General features: G+C 47.0%; 1 protein-coding gene across 5 annotated transcripts in view; it reads right to left on the bottom strand.

The window, feature by feature from the left end:
• ARMH4 (armadillo like helical domain containing 4) overlaps positions 1–19,165 on the bottom strand; it is a 73,279-nt gene that overhangs the window by 51,305 nt on the left and 2,809 nt on the right. For all 5 annotated transcript variants that reach the window (XM_064461042.1, XM_064461041.1, XM_064461043.1 and 2 more), the window contains exons 2-4: positions 13,875–15,264; positions 11,695–11,907; positions 10,244–10,462 (exon numbers count right to left, since the gene is read on the bottom strand). In XM_064461042.1, coding sequence (XP_064317112.1) covers positions 10,244–10,462; positions 11,695–11,907; positions 13,875–15,207 — 1,765 coding nt within the window. In that variant the 5' untranslated portion in view covers positions 15,208–15,264. The remainder of the gene's footprint in view (positions 1–10,243; positions 10,463–11,694; positions 11,908–13,874; positions 15,265–19,165) is intronic.

Raw genomic sequence — 19,165 nt, 5'->3', positions numbered from 1 at the left:
TCAAAGCACCAAAAACCCCATTCCTCATAGATGGCTTCAGCCAGGCTTCACACTTCTCAGACTCCACACAGCTGCAGAAGTCCATGCAGAAGGAAATCTGAATTACTCACAGCACCGCTATTAGCACGGGGCAGCGGCTGTAAGCCCATGCCGTGGGGGAGCAGCACCGGCAAGGCACTCAGTGCAGCACTTGGGGCAAACACCGCTGTCAGGAACGTGCTATAACCGGGCTGTAACGGCAGTGAATAAAGCTGTTTTGTTTTAATAGCATGTAACGAGCCGGAGCCGAAGCTACTGTTGTCACAACCTTGCTGAAGGCAACAGGGTTAGATTAGGGCCTCTGTTTTCAGCTGAAGAAACCTTCACTGATGTGGGATGTTTGTGTCTTTAGATATTTTCCATTAATATTTGCAAACACTTTTTACTCCTCAGAAGATTTGAGAAACCCTCATTTGTCAGGTTTAGTGCACAAGAGAAATAGCTTGCTGTGCCCTGAGCTGCAAAAGTCCCTCATTAGAAGGTGATAGATTCACTCACACTCACAAACTGAATTAAAACAAACAAAAAAAAGAAATAAAAAGGAGTTTGCAGGACAAAACCTGGAGTTTTCGTTTTCTCTGTCCTTCTCCTTCCCAGCCTCCCTCACACCAAACTCAGAGGACCACAATGCCTAGACGGTAACGCGGAGCATCGTTGTGCTTCACGATAGCCTAAGCTGTCATTTCATACGGTACCCAGCACTGTAGGGTCCAAATGCCTAGGAGCACCTGATGAGCGCCAAGTTGTGCTTGACCAGCAACCAACGCTAACTAGTTTTCAATGACAAGCCGACTCTTTGCTTGGCTTTAGGGAGATGCAGTATGCCAAGACCTCTCCTGTACAAGCACTTAGCAAAGACTCCCATGAGCTGAAAGACAGCTCCAGAGTGTGCAGATCTAGAACCTACCTGCATAACGTGCCTTGAAGGAAAGGAGAGCTTTATGGAGCACAATGACACCCCGCTGTGCTGTGACTGGGGAAGGTTGGATTCACTTGCTATTGAGCAAAATTCTACTTTTCAAGAAGCTTTGGCTGCCAAAACACAGCAGAGGACTCGGGGTCTGCTTTAATCTCCGCAACAGCCCCACAGACACCAAACTAGCCACCTAAGAGGTATCATGACACTGCCTCTTAGGGCAACATTTTGGACAAAGCTACCTCTCCTCCCTCCACCTACAGCTCTTGTCATGCAACACAGCAAGGGGATTTGCAAGTGTTAAATGACAGACTTCAGAAGGCTGGATACAGCAAGCTACATGAGCAGTCATGTAGCAATTTGTGCCCCTGATATAACTCTTCTGCAGTATGAAATCAGGAATGATGTGAAATCAGTCCCACCCTCTCCCAGGGATGCTGCACCAGGGTGAGAATAACACCCATTTCACAGATGGGCCACGCATCTAACTAAGGAGGCAATTTCTTTTCCTCCTGTATGTACTAGAGCCACTCAGAGAAGAAAAGGGCAACAGGCACATCCTGAAGCATCTTGTCCACCCTACACCCCATAGCTTATATTTTCCCACTTCGCACTTATATGGCAGCACTGGGCCTTGGTCACCCATGTGCACGCACAGCATAGGAAGCAGAGGAGTATAACCAATAACAGGATTAGGGATGAGGGTCTATCACTACGTTCTCTTGCCAGAACAAGAAGAGGAGGCATTAAGAAGTCTCTACTAAATGCTTTCTTCCAGTAAGGTTCATTTTCTGCACTGCTTTTACAATCACAGCTGCCTATCAAGGCCGGAAGGCCTTTCTAGGACAACTCTTTTATTATTAATCTGTTACTTTCACACGATCAGTAATAACGTCACCTTCCATCATCTCAAAAATGCTGCCAAGAACAATAGCTTGTGACAGCTTGGAAGGAGATGGCTGGGAGGAGCATAGATGGGTTGTTATCATGCATAGACAGCTTTCTGGGCAAAGTACTGTACCACGGTGGGTCAAGACACTCAAACAAGCAGTAGGTACAGAAGCTATGCAAAATCATCAGGATAAAACCCCCGTACTGATGAGTTCAGCTAAGCTCAGCTATGTTCACTGCAAAGCTATCTTTGCAGACTGTGTTACATGAACATAGTCTTAAATGCTTTGCTCTGGAAGGGGAGCAAACTCAAGCACAGTACCTCATGGGAAGTATCAGCATGTGGCCTATTCCACAGAACCAAGGAAAGGGAGTATTGGGAAGAACACATCCTTTGCGTGGGATCCTACTGCATAAAGCAAGATAGCCTAACCCTAACACACAAGTTTCAAGTGAGAGAAATTACATGTCCAAAGATTTTCTGTAAGACAGGAAAATCCTTGCCCTATCTAGGAGAGGGAACACAGCCCTGACAGCTGAGCTTATGCTTAAGCAGCAGAGTCTTCAGCCTCTGCTTGCCAAAGCCCAAGTGCTGCAGAAGCTGCTTCCCAGCAGAGGGCTCTTAGTCATTGCAAAGGCAGTACAAGGAGAGATTTGGATTCTGATCCTAACCTGCTTCCCCCACAAATCTGAGGGGATTCACATTTGCTTTTTCAGTCATGGTGCATTGCTCACCACAGGGGATCAGAGGCACTCAAGAGCTCAAAGAGGAGCTGGGGGGGGAAGAAGAGGCAAAAGTATTCCAACAGGGACCATGGGCTTGCTTCTGTATTAAGATCAGAAATAATCATTCCCAAAAGCTGCATTCCAGCAGTATTCACTACAAAATTGCTTTCACACTGTGCCAGGCTAGAGAGTCAGTTTAGCAACACAAGGCTATTTTAAAGGGGGAAAAAACCCCAGAATGGTGCAGAATCATAACATATATAACAAGTTTGCTCTAGAATTGCTCTTCTAACCTGAGGTATGCAGTTTTTGAACTAACCAGTGTAGAAATCAAGAAAAGAAAGAGGTGATTTATCAAGTGAGGGCATTCAGATCAGTCCAGATTTAATGACTCTGACATGTAAGTGGACAGGGTAGGACAAGACAGATGAAGGCAGATACGGAGTTTACTTCTCTCAACAAAATGCTTTGAACATGAGAAGGGCTGTGGGCATGGTACTTTTCTTCCAATCACAAAAAAAATAAGACCCAGCAGAGACGCTAATTTTATTTTCTCTTGCAAAAAGGTGTTTGATGATGTCTCTTCAGAAGTATCCAATTCAATCAGAGTGCCTGGGAAAGGAACGGCCAACAGTCTAGAATTAAGAAAACATTTTATTTAAGCTTCATTTTCCAGCCAAACCCAGCATGGATCCATTATAAATGATCTAGATTACAGGGTGGGTCTGTTATTATGGGCAACAGTCTCCAGGGTACCAAGGTTTTAGCTCAAGTCCTATCGGGTGCCAGAAGGGATGATAACTGCAAGCCCACTCAGCTCACTTCTAGGCAGAACTCGTTTCTTTTTAAGATCTTGATCACCCTTCTGCAGCCTTCACTGGCCTTTGTCAAGGACAGTCCTCCCCACCACATTTTCATGAAAAGGTTTAAAACAGTGCTGGCCTGTCCTTGCACCCGTGTGGCCTCAAGTGTTGGTGTCAGCCAGGAGGAAACACACCACAAAATCTACCCCCATTTAAAGAAAGCTTGATGTTAAATAAAAAAGCCTATGACTTTTCCCAGAAGATGAGGTAAAAAAAAAATCCAGTGATCTAGTCACTGCATCCGGTGTCAGATCGACAAGAGGGACAGCATCCCACCTGCACACGGCAGGAAGCAGAACTGAAAGAGCTAAACCAATTTGCAGAGTGGTTTGCCCTGGTCCCAACACCCAGAGCTCCACAGAGAAGCCCCATAAGCATCACTCCTCTACATGGACCCCAGCCATCAGCAGCTCTGGATAAAAACACTCCCTGCAGAGCCTTCAGGAAAAACTGCCACATACCTGCTTATCTGAATCCACCTCCCTAGACCTGCAAGGGTGAACTGCTTAATCCTCCGATTAAAACAAAAACTCATTAAACTCTCACACACAATTACCTTTCAAGAACAACTTTAGGGGGCTTCTGCTGTTTTTGTTTAAGCTTGAAGATAAGCTTAAACATTAAGAAAGCTACAACATTAAGGTAATATTTAAGTGAACTCTAATTTTTTTTGGACAAAAAAAGAAGTCTGATACAGTTAGGAAAAAAATCAAGCACAGCCTGGCCAGAACAGCAACCAGAGTGGGTCAAACTAAGAAATATCATCTAAACTGCTGAGGCAGAACAGTACCAGAATATCACAAAGAACAAGGTTACTTAGAGAAGTTTCCTTCCCTCCAACGAAAAAAAAAAATCAAGACTAAGCCAGCTGTGCAGCTCACCTCCACCCACAGAGCAGCTGGGCAGGCACATGCCACTTCTCAGGCATCTGGGAAAGACAATGCAATGATTCTTTAACCCATTCCTAGAGATTCTGGCAGGACTTGCTGTTGGAGACCATAAAGCACAGGAGATATGGTATTTGAGATAACACCCTCTCATTTGTCATGCTCAGCCCTTTGAGAGATCATGTGGTTTTAGTGTCATCGGAGCTGCCAGCGCATCTGTAGCGGAGCTAAGTGGCCAGGCCACCTTCTGCCTCCCTTCACAGAAGCACAGACAAGGCTGAGCTCAGCACACTGGCTGCACACAGCAGGAGTTTCTTCACTCCTCCTCTTAGCAAGCCTTTAATTAGCCTAACACTCTCCTAGCTGTTCACCCACAAGCTCCCAACTCATTAAGGGCTTGATCACCCTTCCCCACCCCGCCTTCCTCAACTCTCAGATGGATTTCACAGAGCAAAACAAGCCACCACCAGATTTAGCAGCAGAGGTGTTGTATTTGGTCAAATACTTTCAGGAAAAGAAAGAAGCTTGGGTTTGATGCAAAATTCTGTCACACCTTTTTTTCTTTTTACAGTTTTCTGCTACAAAAGAGAATCAAGGATGAACTACCATTTACTGTGAAGAACATGGAGGTCAACCTGCACCAGAGGGAGAGCAGTTCCCATTTCAGTGGCAGCAATAAACTGGAAGCAAGACAAAAGTGTGTACCGAAAACAATTATTAATTCATTTTACTTGCACTTTGTTTTAAAACTTCTGTTCCTTGCCAGTTTAGCTGATATCCAAAGAGCTGGTGAGGAACTATAGTATCAGGCTAATTAACCATGCTGGGCTAAGAGCCCATCTTATTTACAACCCTGCAACCTCATTTAAATTTTTAATGGGGTTGCAGAGATTTAATGAGGCAGGTCTTAATTCATACAGTCAGGGTCCAAATAGCAGTCCCAGTCGGAGACTTTATTTCCAGCAAAAATACTCTTCATATCCAAAAAAAGAAGGCTCCTTGTACTGTGACACAGCTCGGGAGAAAAATATAAGAAGTTGACGGGTCTTTTATAAAATTATGTAAATGGCTACAAGTTCTGAATTATTTTCTAAAAGCAACGTGACCACTGCCTTCACCTCTGAAGTATGACACACAGCTTAGGTGGCTGTGTACAAGAACAAGATGCAGGGGAAGCAGGCAGAGAACAGGGAAGAGGACTAGGAGAGCTCTTCTCACTGAAATTAGTTAAGCTAGTTTCCTTGAAAGGCTAAGCTTGAGTACGCAAGTCAAAGGAAAACAGGAACTGTTTAAACCCAGACATAAGTAGGTATTAAAATATCACTAATACGTTAAGGTCAGAAAGCCTAAAACTTCATACTGGCACTGTTCTGGAACAGCCTTTAATGCAGTAGACAGAGCAAACACAGTGAAGCCCACAGCCGAAGTTCAGAGCAGAGCTGCCTTGTAGCTGCAGGACACTGGGTTTGCTGATCCCAAGGATAGTGCCGGCCATGTTTCAGCATCAAGGGTCTTCTCCACAGCCAAATGCTGCCTTAGGTGGGGACACACCAGCTCACCAGGCAGAGTACTGGAAGCACCACTGTGCTGTCCTAGGCAAGAAACATCTGACACTGTCTTACCAACCCACCCACCCTAAAGACCAGGACTCCACCAGCTGCATGTTGAGAACCAGCCTGATTAACAAGGAACACTTCACATTCAAGAGCTACATGGCTCAGACCTCCTCTGTCTAGAGTAGCTGAGTTTAAGTTGCTCATTTTCACAGAGCTGTTGTATGTTCTCAGGAACAGCCAATAGGTAGAGCATCTCCTGCTTTTATAAAGCTCTAAGCACCCTCCATATCCAGCAGCCTACATGAGAGCCAAACTGTGTAAGCAGCTCACCCTCAACAACAGCTTGAAGCAAGCTTAAATGACTGAACAGGACCAGTCTTAGGGCTTACACATTGTTGCAGAGCAGTTTGGGATTTTTTTGGTGGAAGGGGTACACACAAAATAGGATAGGCAAATCAGAAACAAACAGATAATATCTTTTTTAGTTATCTTCAAAAACCCTACAGCAGAGTAGCAAGATCCAGATTTGTTCCCCCCTCCATCCCAAAAAGTAGCACCACAAATAAACAGTCTCTAAATCCCAAGTTAATGCTGAAGTGGGTCAAGCAGGAGCTTGCTCAGCTGCAGGGAGTGGGTACCACTGAGCTTAAGCTGTTTTCCTGATGAGTCTGGATGCAGCAAGGGCCATATGTGGGGGTTTAACAGCTGAAGGGCTTCTATGTGGGTTGAAACACAGGTACATCAAGAGGCAGCTGTTACTGCTGCATCTGGGCAGCCTTAGAAGGTTAAAAGGTTAACAGTAACCTCTGCCCTACATGTCAGAAGAGGTTAATCTTAGCATAGTTTGATAAATGCTGAGACATCTTACTGTTCTTTATCCCATGTGCCTTGCTCCATAATCACTACCCCCAGCCATTTCAGCTGGATTTTTGCTGTCCAGGCAGGGTGGTAGCACACAAGAACACCAACCCTTGGGTCTGCACTGACACATACAGACCCACCAACACTGACAGCCACAGGCAGTGATGCTGTAAGCTGTTCACACTGAACTGGCCTGTGAACCAGGCTGTGATGGGTGAGGCACTCTTGGCAGCAGCCTAGTTCTGTACTAACTGCTGGTTTAAAATTAGCACGTAAGGAAGACAACCTTCAAAGCCCACACAGGAAGTGCGTTGACCTACCTCCTGCTTAACATCAATGCATCCCTGGATCACATCCCATAGGAAACAGTGACAGGAGCTGGTTGAGGAACAGCCAAGAGGACAGAGTGCAATAGCAGCTGGCTCCACCAGCTTTCAACTAAACACTGCAAGGATCTCAAAGAGGGAACATGGCCTGCTGCTTTGGAGAGTTCTACCCACCAGATGCTGCCATGCTGAAGGAGTGCAGCAATCGCTACCTATACCTACCGTGGCAGATGTTATGGCAAAGGAATCTAGTCAGAAAGGAAAGAGCTACTTCTCAAAAAACATGTTGGGAGGCTTACACAGTGGTCCCAAGTAGGCAAGTGGAACTAGGTTCTCTCTTCAGACCCTAGAAGCCCTACAGAGAAAGGTACAGTGTTCAGCTTGCTAGAGACACCCACATTCTGGGTACGGGAACAAAATATATAATTAAGTCTCCCAGACAAGTAAGCCTCACCCTCTGCCATGTCCCGTCCCCATATCCTGTAATCCCTTTATAGGATTTCTTTGGCTAGGAAGGGCAAGTAGAACTAGTATCACCACAGAGTCAAGGTAGGAGGATATTCATTACTCAGGTATTCTTTCCAGAGTTCACTACAGAGGAGGATAAGCTCATCTAGAGACATATTAAAGCACTTCATGTTTGTCTGTGCAATTTGATTTTTAAAATAGTCTTCCATCCAAGCCAGGCAGGTGAATATACTGATGCAATTAGCTGCAGGCAGTTTGGCACAGATGGTCCCCAAGAAACAGAGCTAGCTGAACAGCAGGGGTTTATATTTAATGATGAGCCAGGCTCTCGGTGAGAGAAGCAAGACCCACCAAAGGCAGTGGAGGCCAGCTGAGCTCACTCAGCTCCTTGAACTTCTTCCACTGGTGAAGAAGGCACAGCATCCCTGCAAAGGGCCAGGATCCTCCTTAGGGACTCCAGCATATGCCTGCAACAGCAGTGATGTCTGACCTTGCATCCCCCAGGAGCTTGAGCACCCTGGGCTGCAGCTCAGTGTAGAGGAAAGCACTCCCTAACATCTTGGGTCTGGCACCATCTAGGTATTCTGAAAGTAAGTACTAGGAGCTGTAATTTTGGGGGAACAGAAACCAACCTCCCAAATGCCACTCTGCCATGAGGATGTGGTACCCCCTAAATGCCATTACACAGGAAAAGAGATATTAGAAAGCAGATCTGCAGCTCAAAAGCTTCCTTTGTACTTAATTGGGACAGTAGCATCCCCAGCTAGAAAGCCTATCCAAGTGGTGTTTGTCCCATTTTACAAGATGTGGACTGGTGATCCCTAACACCAGGAAGAAGTCTGGCTCACCACACTAATGTCTAGGTTGATCAGAAGAGATTCAGACCACAAAAGATGTGCCAGTTGTCAAAACCACACAGCGCACCAGAGAGCGCCGTGTCCCTTGGATGATGGGCACCTGCAGAGTCCTACCAAAGCCAGGAACCCCACAGCCTTCTAGTTGAGTCATCATTTAAGCAGGCTGGACCTAGCTAAACCCACATTTGCCCTTAGAGGAGCACAGAGCATATTTGAGAGTAGAGAAAACAGACCTGCGGTTGCATAACAGAGCTCAGTAGGAACCCAGGAAAGTTGCATTCCTATGTTAGAGCAGATTTTTTTTTTTAAATGCCTATGCAGAAAGTCTCATTAAACAGGGAGAGACCAATGCTCAGTTGAAACTGAAATCCCTCTTATCTTCCTGTGCAGAAAAACAGGCTTCTAAAGGAGATCCCAAAGGGCTCAGGAACAGTTTAGCCTCCTGAATCATATTGCTTTTGCTAAGCAGAGACCTTATTTCCCAGCCTGAAAGATCAGTTCCACCCCCCACATGCCCTTCCCCTGCTGCCACTCTCCCATCATCAGCACCACATCATTACATTGCCAGATACATGCAAGATTCATCCTGGCAAGGGGTGAGGGCTGTCACTGGAGGCCCAGAGAGCTCATGACAGGCTTCAAAGCAAGCAGCAAGCCTGACAGAGGGCAGGAGCTGCAGCACCTCACACATGCAGTGGGGAGGGATCCCAGCTTCTGCTGCCCTCTAAACTTAACAGGAGTGAGAGTTATTGCTTCATGCAGAGAAAAGACGCTGATTAGCTGTTGTCTATGGCACCCCACCTCTAATCAGAAGAAAAATACCATCTGGCATACCACCCCTGGAGAGCTGCCAACCTTTGCAGTAAACTACGAAGGCAAGAGAAGGTCAAGATAAAGGAAGGGGAGCAGAACAGGCAGAAAGATTAATCCCTGCCAGGTGGTGTCAGTCCAGACACTGGAGTACAAAACTGGATGGATGAGCAAGCAGAGAAGAGTTTAAGTAGGAGAAAGCAAGAAATGAAACAATTCTCTGCAGGAAAATCACAGATGAAGAGATATCAGGTCTGCAGCTCAGATCAACTCCAGAGTAGCATCCACTTCATCTAAACCTCTCTTGGTAGGTGTTTGCCCAGGCAGAATTTGTGCTACTGGGTTTCAACTGTCTGAAGACAATCAGGGAGCAGAGACTCCAAGACCAGCAGTGGGCAAAAGCAGCTTAAGAAGAGGGAGCCCAGGGGGTGAGGCGTGGCTGGAGGAGCCAGTGATGGGAAAGCAGCTTAGCAGGTAGCATTGAGTTGGAAGACTATCTCAAGAGGGATACATCCTTTGCCTCTCCCAGCAGTGTCACATGTGGAGTGAAGATAGGGCATCACTTGTCCCAGCAAGGCTTCAGCCAGCTGGACACAGAGGTAGCCATCTCAGGCTGAACAGCCCCCTGCATTGCATGTGGTAAGGATTTCAGCAGTAGGGTGGCAAGGACACTCCAGCTGTCTAAACATGTTCCCCATGAGTGTTACCTGGTACAGAGGCTCTGCAATCAACGCACACAACAGCAGTTACAGGTGCTCAGAGCCAGGCTCTGCTGCAACAGCAATACCACTGCTGCTCCCTCTCCAAGGGAAAAACCCCACCCTTCCCACCACAGCCACTTGAATTTCAAGCATCCTCCACAACACTGTTCACTGCTTGCTTCCTGTACCTCCTGGAACTGGACAGGTTGTTCAACAACTTTATTAGCAACAACACATGCACATAGCTGTGTGCCAAACAGACAAACTGGAAAGCTCAGCATCAAGGCAAGTGTGCCATCCCACATGGAACTGCCCGCCTCTTAGGCTTGGGATCACCGGTACCTTCTGACTCCAAGCGGTCCAGCCCATAGGTCACAGCTGTACTGATCTTCCTCACAGATGGAAGAGCTGTCCTCCTGACAGAAGATGCCATTGATGCTGGAGTTACTAGGACCACAGTTCTGCTGGATGTCTCTTCTGTCTGTTCAGACTGGGTAGCAGACAATCCACTAGGAGCTGCAACAGCTTTCTCACTGGTGACCAGGACCACATCTGTGAGATCTACAGAAGATAGGAAGCAGCAGCAGTTTAGCACAACAATATTTAAAAACCCCACCATTTAAGAACAAACTCCTTAATGAAAACTTTGAGCAGAAGTTTAAACTCTTGCCTCTTTCAAGATGTGTGACTGCTGTAATGAAAGCTTCTCCTCCAGGACAGCCAGCACAATAGGTACTCCCTTAATGAGAACTTAGCTAGGTTTTACTTCCATTGCTTTGAGGACTGCTAGTCACCACCCCATAGCAAGATCAGAGCACTGAGACACTGATTGAGACCTGAACAGAGTGAGAGATCTAATTGTTTACTGCAAAGAAAAATTAGTTGAATAACTAGATCCCAGAAGCAAATTAGTGGAAACTGCCAGAAGAGCCCTCTCTCCCTTACAAAGGGACCTTAATTTAAGCAATACAATGCAAATAGGTTTTTCTCTTTTGATGCCCTGCAATGTAAGGCCAGAAAAGCTGCCCAGCAGCAGTTTCATTACAGTGGAACCTACTACTACAGAAATACACTTCACCTCAAAGTCATCTCCGTGCTAAGGGAACCCTTGCTACACTCCTGTCAAGGCAACAGGCTCCTACATGTTCCTGCCAAGGTGACATCAAACAAGTAGGCAGTAACTGGATGAACACGACTGCTTAAAGCATTTCTGTATGAGCTACATCAACCCAAGAAGCAAGAACTTGCCATTCCTCAATGGAAGTGAATATCAATGCAGGCTTCCACACAAGAGATTGCCAGACTCTTGCAAGAGGGTCACGCAGACCACACAATCCGTCCCCACCTTACATTGCTCCCATGCTACCCCAGTGAAACTTTTGGTCCTTTGCAATATCAGCAATCTGTGACTGCCCTTGGCTCCAGCAGCAAAAGCTCCCCCTCTATAAATAGGGGCTGACTTAAATGTCTAAAGCTAAGAGTCAACTTGCTAGCAAGGATGATGTGGGGTGCTTGTTTGGTTTGGGGTGGTTTGGGTTTTTAACTAGTCCACTGTTACCTGGGGCAAAAAACACACCACATTGAAATATGCCAGCATATGTTTATCTGGTAGCATGGGCAGAAAGCAGTGAAAATCCAGGGCTAGAGGTCCCCTGCAGAAGGCTAGAATAAAAAGTCACTTAGAATATGGATGCTGTGTTGAGACTTCAGTGTCCAAGCATTGATATTGGTTTCAGACGTACTGTCTCATCCTGTATGGAAATGAACCTGCAGTCCTTGAAGCAGAACCCTACCTTCTACATCTGGAGTGTTCACCATAGAGGAAGCACCAGTTGCCACCAGCATCTGGGTGGCACTAGGAGCAGTTGGCACCTGGGTGTCCTCCCCACTGTTCTCCTGCAGAAGGCTTGCAGCTCCTGTTCCCTGGGTAGCAGCAGGCACCAGTGTCACAACTGATAGAGCAGCATCAGCCTCCTGGGCAACTGTTGTCACCTCCTGAGTAACACCTACAGCAAGAACACTTATCAGTACGAACCCATAGAACAGCTGACAGCAACAGAGCAGGCATTTGAAGTAATATAACTCATAAATAGTATATAACAATTAGTATAACTAATATAACATTAGCATTTCCAGAGCTGCAGTGCAAACAGCAGGTCCAGCCAAGTATCATCAGGGCAGTGCAAAAAGAGATATAAGAATATGCATAATAGGAATGAAAGCAACAGAATCAGCCCTCATTTTTATAATTGCCCCTTGGGGACAAGTGGAACCATGGGGGAGCAACACCATGGGAGCACAGCACTTCAGGCCCATGGTGCAAAATACCATTCAAAGCAAGTGATGCTGCCAGCACAGTGCTTTTAGTGACCAGCTCTCACGGCTACAAGACATCAGCTTTGTAGGCGGCTTTATTTTTATTGCACAAGTCTTATCGATAGCATTGTTTCCCCAACATCTGGGAAACAGCAGAGAGGGAACCTGCTGACAAGTTAAGTGCTTATAAATTAATCTAGAAATTAATCAGTCAGGTTTCAGCACCAGCATGCAATTAGATTTCCTTCTAGCTTTTGCTGTGAAAGATCTTTTGGATAGTGAGGGGAAGTCATCCTCTTGGTCCCTGCAGCCTAAGAGGGAAAGATTAATAATGACCAGCAGCTAAAACAAAATCCTAAACCCCAGCTCATGCTTTTCATCAGCCTGGGAACATGTCATTTCCCAACACCTGACCAGAACATTTTTTCCCCCCCACATTTCTAGCAGTTCTATTAAATACTGAGTGGAAACTGTCAGTGGGCTGAAGGTACAATCTCTGCAGGCAAGTACAGTACAGGGTGACACTGTGAGCCTGTGGCAGGCTCTCTAGGAAGATTTCTGCCTGCTGGTAACACAGCTGGCACAGACACTGGACAGTGAGAGCCTGGCCTCAACTTCACTCTAGGGTGGGGAGACAACACCAGGAGCTTTTATTACAAAGGACACCACAGAGCTCTGGACAGATCTTTTGATCCAAGCATCTTTGTAACACCATGGAAGATGTCAGCTACTCACAAGCTATGGGGACAGCTCACCTATTCCTGGATTTCAGAAGCATTTACAGCCATCGACTCTGCATCTTCTGCACTGACTACACATGTCCATAGCTAGCAGCTGAGAGCCAGGTGATCCCAGATTCTAATTAAACCTCCAGAAATTATTCCCCACTGTTTTGCACTAGCTCACTCTGAAGCCCTGCAAGGACCACCTTTGGGTCCTTGCATTTGCTATGTCAAAGGGATACTTGGGGGAGCATTATCCTCCTTGAAATAAAGTGTTTAACCAGTAGGTCAGAAGTTGGACTCCCTTCCCCAGTCACAGGAGAGGCATACCAGAGGGTTATTCAAAACATCTCTGGTCAAGGCAAGATGCCTATAACCAGACTACAGCTGTCCCCCTCAACTGCTTTGTGAGCACCAAAACTGAAGCTCTGCTTTGGTAGTACACCACACATGAACATTAACAAAGCAATTTTTTTAACTAGAACCAGGTCTCTGCTGATGAGACTCCATTTCTCTACAGAGACCTCCATACCCAAGTACACCCTTCAACCCCAGGCTCAGCTGCCACAGCCTTTCCATTTGATACTGTGGCCACCTTCTCTCAGCTTGAGGAGCAGAAGCAGCAGCTCAATACAGTTGCTTCATATGACAGTCAGACTGGGGACCACTGAGCAGACTGTGCCTACCTGTACGATGGACACCGCGTACAGGAACAGCCAAGGCTAGGCATTACATTATGAACGTGAATTACCTGTTTAGGCTGTCACCTCTCCATAAAGGTCCATAGCCTTTCCTGGGGGGAAGAGGTGTCTTACCTCTATTGCAGGTATGAAGATCACACCTTTCTCCACTTTATCTCCCTGAAAGGAAGCAGATTCCCAAAAGCATCCCTCCTAAACCTACACTTAGAGGCCAGTTTCTAACACATATTTTACCTTTCCATGAGCTTTCCAGAGTAGGAGAGATATCAGACTGTGTATCTGTCACCACAGCAGCCTCTGGCTGTGATGGCAGGATGCTTTTCCCCTCCTCTGCTGTGACTGCATCTATGTTTTCCAGTGAGTTGAGATCAGCTGTGCTTACACCTGTCACATTTGCAGTGTGGAGAGCATCACCACTGCCTGTGGGAGCTGCTGGCATCTCCTCCCCTTGCACTGGCACTGTGCAGCAGTTGGTCTCCTTGGCAAGCCCTGGAGTTGGTGGAGGGGATGCTGGGGATGGCAGCACTCTTGTTGCATCTTCTTCCTCCCCCACAACTCCCTGTGGGGTCTGGGATGGTTCTGTTGCCCCCAGATCCTCTGTTACCTCCTCATGTGACATGCTTCCCCCTTGACTTATGTCCCCTAGTTTTGTGTCATCCCAGTCAGGCGGCACAGTGTCCATACGGTGGACGGTGATAGTGCCAGCCGTGGCAGGCAGCTCTCCTTGCCTGACACCCGTCCCTGCTTCCAGGTAGAGGGAGGCCTCAGTCACCATGGGGGGATGTTTTGCAGCCACAGATGCTTGCACAGCCTGGGACTTCAGAGGGCTCCCTGTGTGGGCTTTTGGAGTTTCCACCTCAGAGATCAGGCCATGAGCCTGTGGAGTTGGGGTGACAGCACGGTCACTTGCTGTTTCCCAGCTGGGAGAGCTGGAGTACAGAGTGGCCTGGGGTGCAGCCGAGGGGTGCAAGTTGCTCTCTACCACCTCCTCAGCTGTCCCAGAAAGGGGGTTTGCAGTGAGGCTGGCAGTGCTGTGCTCTACTTCAACATCACCCTCTGTGGTGGTCTCACCAATGGAGCCACCGACAGACTCCTCCTGGACAGCAGGGCTCAGCATGGTCACAGCTGTGGTCAGCATGGCCTTGAACACATCATCTTCATCCAGCTCTGACTTTGTGGGACCAACCTCCTCCTCATCTACAGCAGCCACTGCCCCAGCAGAGCTGTGAGCACCTGGGCCCTGGCTGCCCAGGATGACATGGCTTGGGCTTGCAGGCAGAATTTCCCCTTCTGCAGTGAAAGCATCATTTAAGGGCATCCCAGATGGTTTTGCTGACACTCCACATGGCTCTTCAGAGACAGTCTGCTCAGAAGGACCAAGGTTATTTTTCAAGTTCAGCATGCTTGTCCTTTCATCGTCCACCCCATTCCCTGCCCAGGGGCCATGTTGGACCTTTGTCATGTCCCTGTCCTCCAGTGACTGAGATGCAAGGCATGGTGGACCAGAGGACAAGAGCAGGATGCTGCAGGTGACTATGCAGATGTTAAATCCTATTGATCTACTCATAGCTGAGAAGAGGTGTGCCCAGAAGCCTGGAAGGCTGACAAGTCTGGAGTGCAAGACCTGGAAAGGGAAAAAGGAAACGAGATTACACAGACCCATAACCACCTACTGACCCAGGGCATTAAATAATTGGGTGACAAGTTCTGAGCATGCTAGTCTATGGCCAGTTCTGAGCAGAATTCTCCTACACATCCCAAGCAATGATCCCTCTATCTTTTACTGTTCCTAGCCTACCCAATCTGAACTCTCATGCCAGACAAAGCCAAATCTTGATCTGAAGCCAAAGACAGACCTTGCCAAGCTCTTACCCCAGCAGTAGAGTGCTATGGCCTACCCAGCAGGCATCAGACTTACAAGCATATGATGAGGCTCAACCTGTTTGTCCTTTACCAAGTCCAGCACTGATGCTTGACAGGGCAAGACTGAAATCTCAGGCCCATTATGGCAAGCCCTGTTCTGTGCATCGACACAGAAGGAAAACAAGGAACTTGCAGAGGACAAGGTGGGTCTATAGGGTGCAACACAAGACCAGAGCCTAAACAGGAGGCTTTAAGGCTGCATTAGTGTCACAGCCTGTATGAGCTCCTTAGCCCCACAGAGAAAGGCCACAGCCCAGACAGCAGCACTGCTGCATTAGCAGTGTTTATGCTGCACTGCACCATGGAGGCACTTCCAGTTTCATGTATACAATCATTGTGTGCTTCAAGAGTTTCCAGGAGAGCTGAACCAGTAGCCCAGCAGTGATCCAGCCAGCCAACAGCCTGCTCTCAGCAGGCTCTGTTGCCTCCAGCAACACACCTCAGGCTGCCAGACAGATGGAGGACCTCACAGCAGCCTGCTCTCAGCCACCTCCCTCCAGGCCAGTGCCTCTCAGTCCTGGGCTTGCCACACCATCACTCAACAGAAGACCACCCCATCCAAGGCCCTGCTTATCACATGCAGGACAGCTGGTCACACAAGTCTCATGCACACGGCAGATCTGGTAAGGTCATCCTCCTCCCAGTTCCAGGAGGCAGCTTGTCAGGGGCACAGTCAAGCCCTACTGCAAGAAGTCTCCAACCATCAACAGCTTCACTTGGTTTGGCTGGTATGTTCTCAGTTTTACAAGTGAGCTGCTCTTGCCTTTGAGGCACAGGACTAATAAATATTACTAAGGAAAAAAGCTAGTCATCAGAACCACCCCTCAGTCATCTGACGAGCAGCAAATATCACCTTCTGCAGTCTTGCTCATGAGCACCAGGATGAGTCCCCCAACTTGCTAGACTCTTCGTTTACCCACCCAAACTAATTACCAACCCAAAACAAATTTAGATAACTATTCTTGCATTTGTACACACACGGTGCAGCAGCAAGCCGCCTCGCACCGCTTTATTATACAAGGGTGAATGAGAAGACATGGAGGGGTGAACACTCACATGTTGCTGTGCAAGAGGTACCTGCTGTCACGGGGAGAAGGATCTCAGTAACACCACATTTGTGCTAGCCCATCCAGCTCAAAGGTCCTCTGTGTCCTCCTGCTCATGTACCTTTGTCTCCTTTTGGAAAGCATTATTGGGTGTGTCCAGTGGGCTAAACACAACCAAGACATCAGAAAGCTTAAATATATCTGTCTTGTCACACAGAGCTATGTGCACTTTACAATGGAAATACCTCTTATTCCACACAGGACAGGCAGACTTCTCTAGCTGAAGACCCTTAAGATGTGCAGGGCTGTCTGTAGCACCAAAGACAACCTCAGCATTACCAGTTTAGAGTGACACAGGTCAGAGTCACCTACTGCAGGCTCCGTTATCTGGTTGAGCCTTCAGGGCACACCGAGTCGCTTTTTCCACTCTCCCTGCAGCTCTGGCCCTCAGCAGTTTGAGCTGCTGGAATAATTCTGTCACAGGCCACACACGTGCACCAGGTGCTCAGGGACAAACAGAAGCCACCAAGAAGCTGTTCACCAGCAACAGCATAGATACCTTCCACTTTATTTTTAGCATCTCCTTTCTCTGGAGGATGGGTGGCCACCTGTTTCTCTCCTCTACCCTCCCTACCAAAAGAAGAGTTGAAACCAGAGTATTCAGCAATTCTTCCAGGCTAATCCTTAGTGCTTTAATTACAAAAGTGCATAAAGTGTATATAATGCAAGTTAAATTGATAGTGCCCAGTGATATGCATCTGCCTTGCCACACTGAAATATAAACTACGTTTACCTCACACCCCTTCAGCAAGTGCTAGTTAAGATCAGACATATTGAAACATTAAGGTTTTTTCTAAATGAAGAACAGTTGGGATCTAAATACAGTTTCACTAGGAGTCAGAAGTCTTTTTAGGCTACACAAGTAGTTAGACCTAAACAGAACTCCAGCTGCACTTGAAAGACAGCCATAGCATTTCTCTTGCAGTCATATACATTATGCATATACACATATATACACACATTTGTAGGTTTCTAGCTCTACATTCCCAAATAGCCTAAGACATTCAATCATTCTGCTAACCACCTCTTGAAACATTAATCTCTCCTCAACAGGATTACTCCATCTTTACTAGGATCAGGAGTGTCAGTGAGTAAGAGGGAAAGCTGTTCCCTAAAAGGCTGGCTTTCAGAGATCCATTAATTAAAACGTAAAAAGAGATGAGTGTTAAGAGCCTTTCCTCCTTCTGGCTAGTAGATAATGTGAGCAATCAGTACTAGCCAGATACAAGAGCTCCTGGGGTACTTTGGGTGGCCTCGTACCATTCCCCCCCAGTCTGAAAAACAGTGTTAGCCATAGTCCTACATTTTTAAAGGGTTAAAATAACATTGAAGAGGGTTTTTTTTTTTTTTCCTCAGGAAATCCACAACAACTAGATCTAAGCTAACCTAGACCTTTATGTTCAATGAAAGCTGGAGATAGAGGCATGAAGCTTGCTGCAGGATAATGGCACAAGTTCACGCTTCAGAGAAGATTAGTCAGAGCTTAAGGTCTATTTAGCTTTAGGAAGAGGCTGGATTAGACAGTGTATGAACATCAGTGACCTGGCTATCTTCTTAAGCAGAGTTTGACACCTTGATGTAGCACTTCCACTTACTGCAAAAGCGATCTGGGTTTTAGCAGGTTGCTGGCTGCAGAGCAGTTTGTTATTCAAGCTGCAGTGGGCTATACATTTAACCTCCCATCTGGCTATTTTTATGATCAGTCTGCTCTACAGCCTCAGCCAAGCAATAAAAGTAAGCTGGAGCATGCTGTTCTGCCCAAGCACCTCCTCTGTAGTAAGATTAAGCTTTTTTGTTGCTTGCTTGAACCTGTGGAGTAACTCGGTATTTCATGCTACAGAAACTCCTTGGAGAATGCCAGGTGAAAGCTGGGGACAAGCTGAAGCCCTGGAGGACAGCTGCCAAGCACCGGCCAGGCTCTCGGTGGAAAACTAATCCTTGCTTCAAATAGGAAGCACACACAGAGGGCAAGAGACAACACCAGCTCCTTCCCCTGCACTTAACAACAACAAATCCCGAGAGATGCAGTTCCCCTAGCCGCAAAGGCAGCACAACTGCAGACAGCCAGGGAGCTTTGTCTTCAGCATAGGAAAAAAGTTTTCTTTTAACACCTGGTAGGCTGGAAAGAAACACGAAGAACTAGTAGGCTAAAACACAGTGCCAAAACCAGGTGTCTCCAGAAGCTGCCTGTCAGAATAACCATCATCTACTATAGCGGGCAAGTCTGCAAGCTGAGGAACAATAAAAGCAAGTTGGAGCAGCCCTGTAGACCCAGTTAGATCTTTCTGAACCAAGCCACTTCCTTGCTCTATGCAATTAGCACTTACAAATAGCAATAGCTATTAAACCATTAACACCCTTTATGAATTTGAGAGACCCATTTGAAGAGGCAGCTCTCAGGAAGTCTGATGAAGGGACAATCCAACAGAGCAGGCGTGAAGGGGACAGGCACAGAGCAGACCAGATTTCTCTCATTCAGTAGCTGCTCCTTACACA

This window comes from Phalacrocorax carbo, chromosome 9, assembly GCF_963921805.1.
Source record: "Phalacrocorax carbo chromosome 9, bPhaCar2.1, whole genome shotgun sequence".
Taxonomy (NCBI): Eukaryota; Metazoa; Chordata; class Aves; order Suliformes; family Phalacrocoracidae; genus Phalacrocorax; species Phalacrocorax carbo.
The sequence above is the reverse complement of the archived record's forward strand: the minus strand, read 5'-3'. Positions and strand labels throughout refer to the sequence as shown.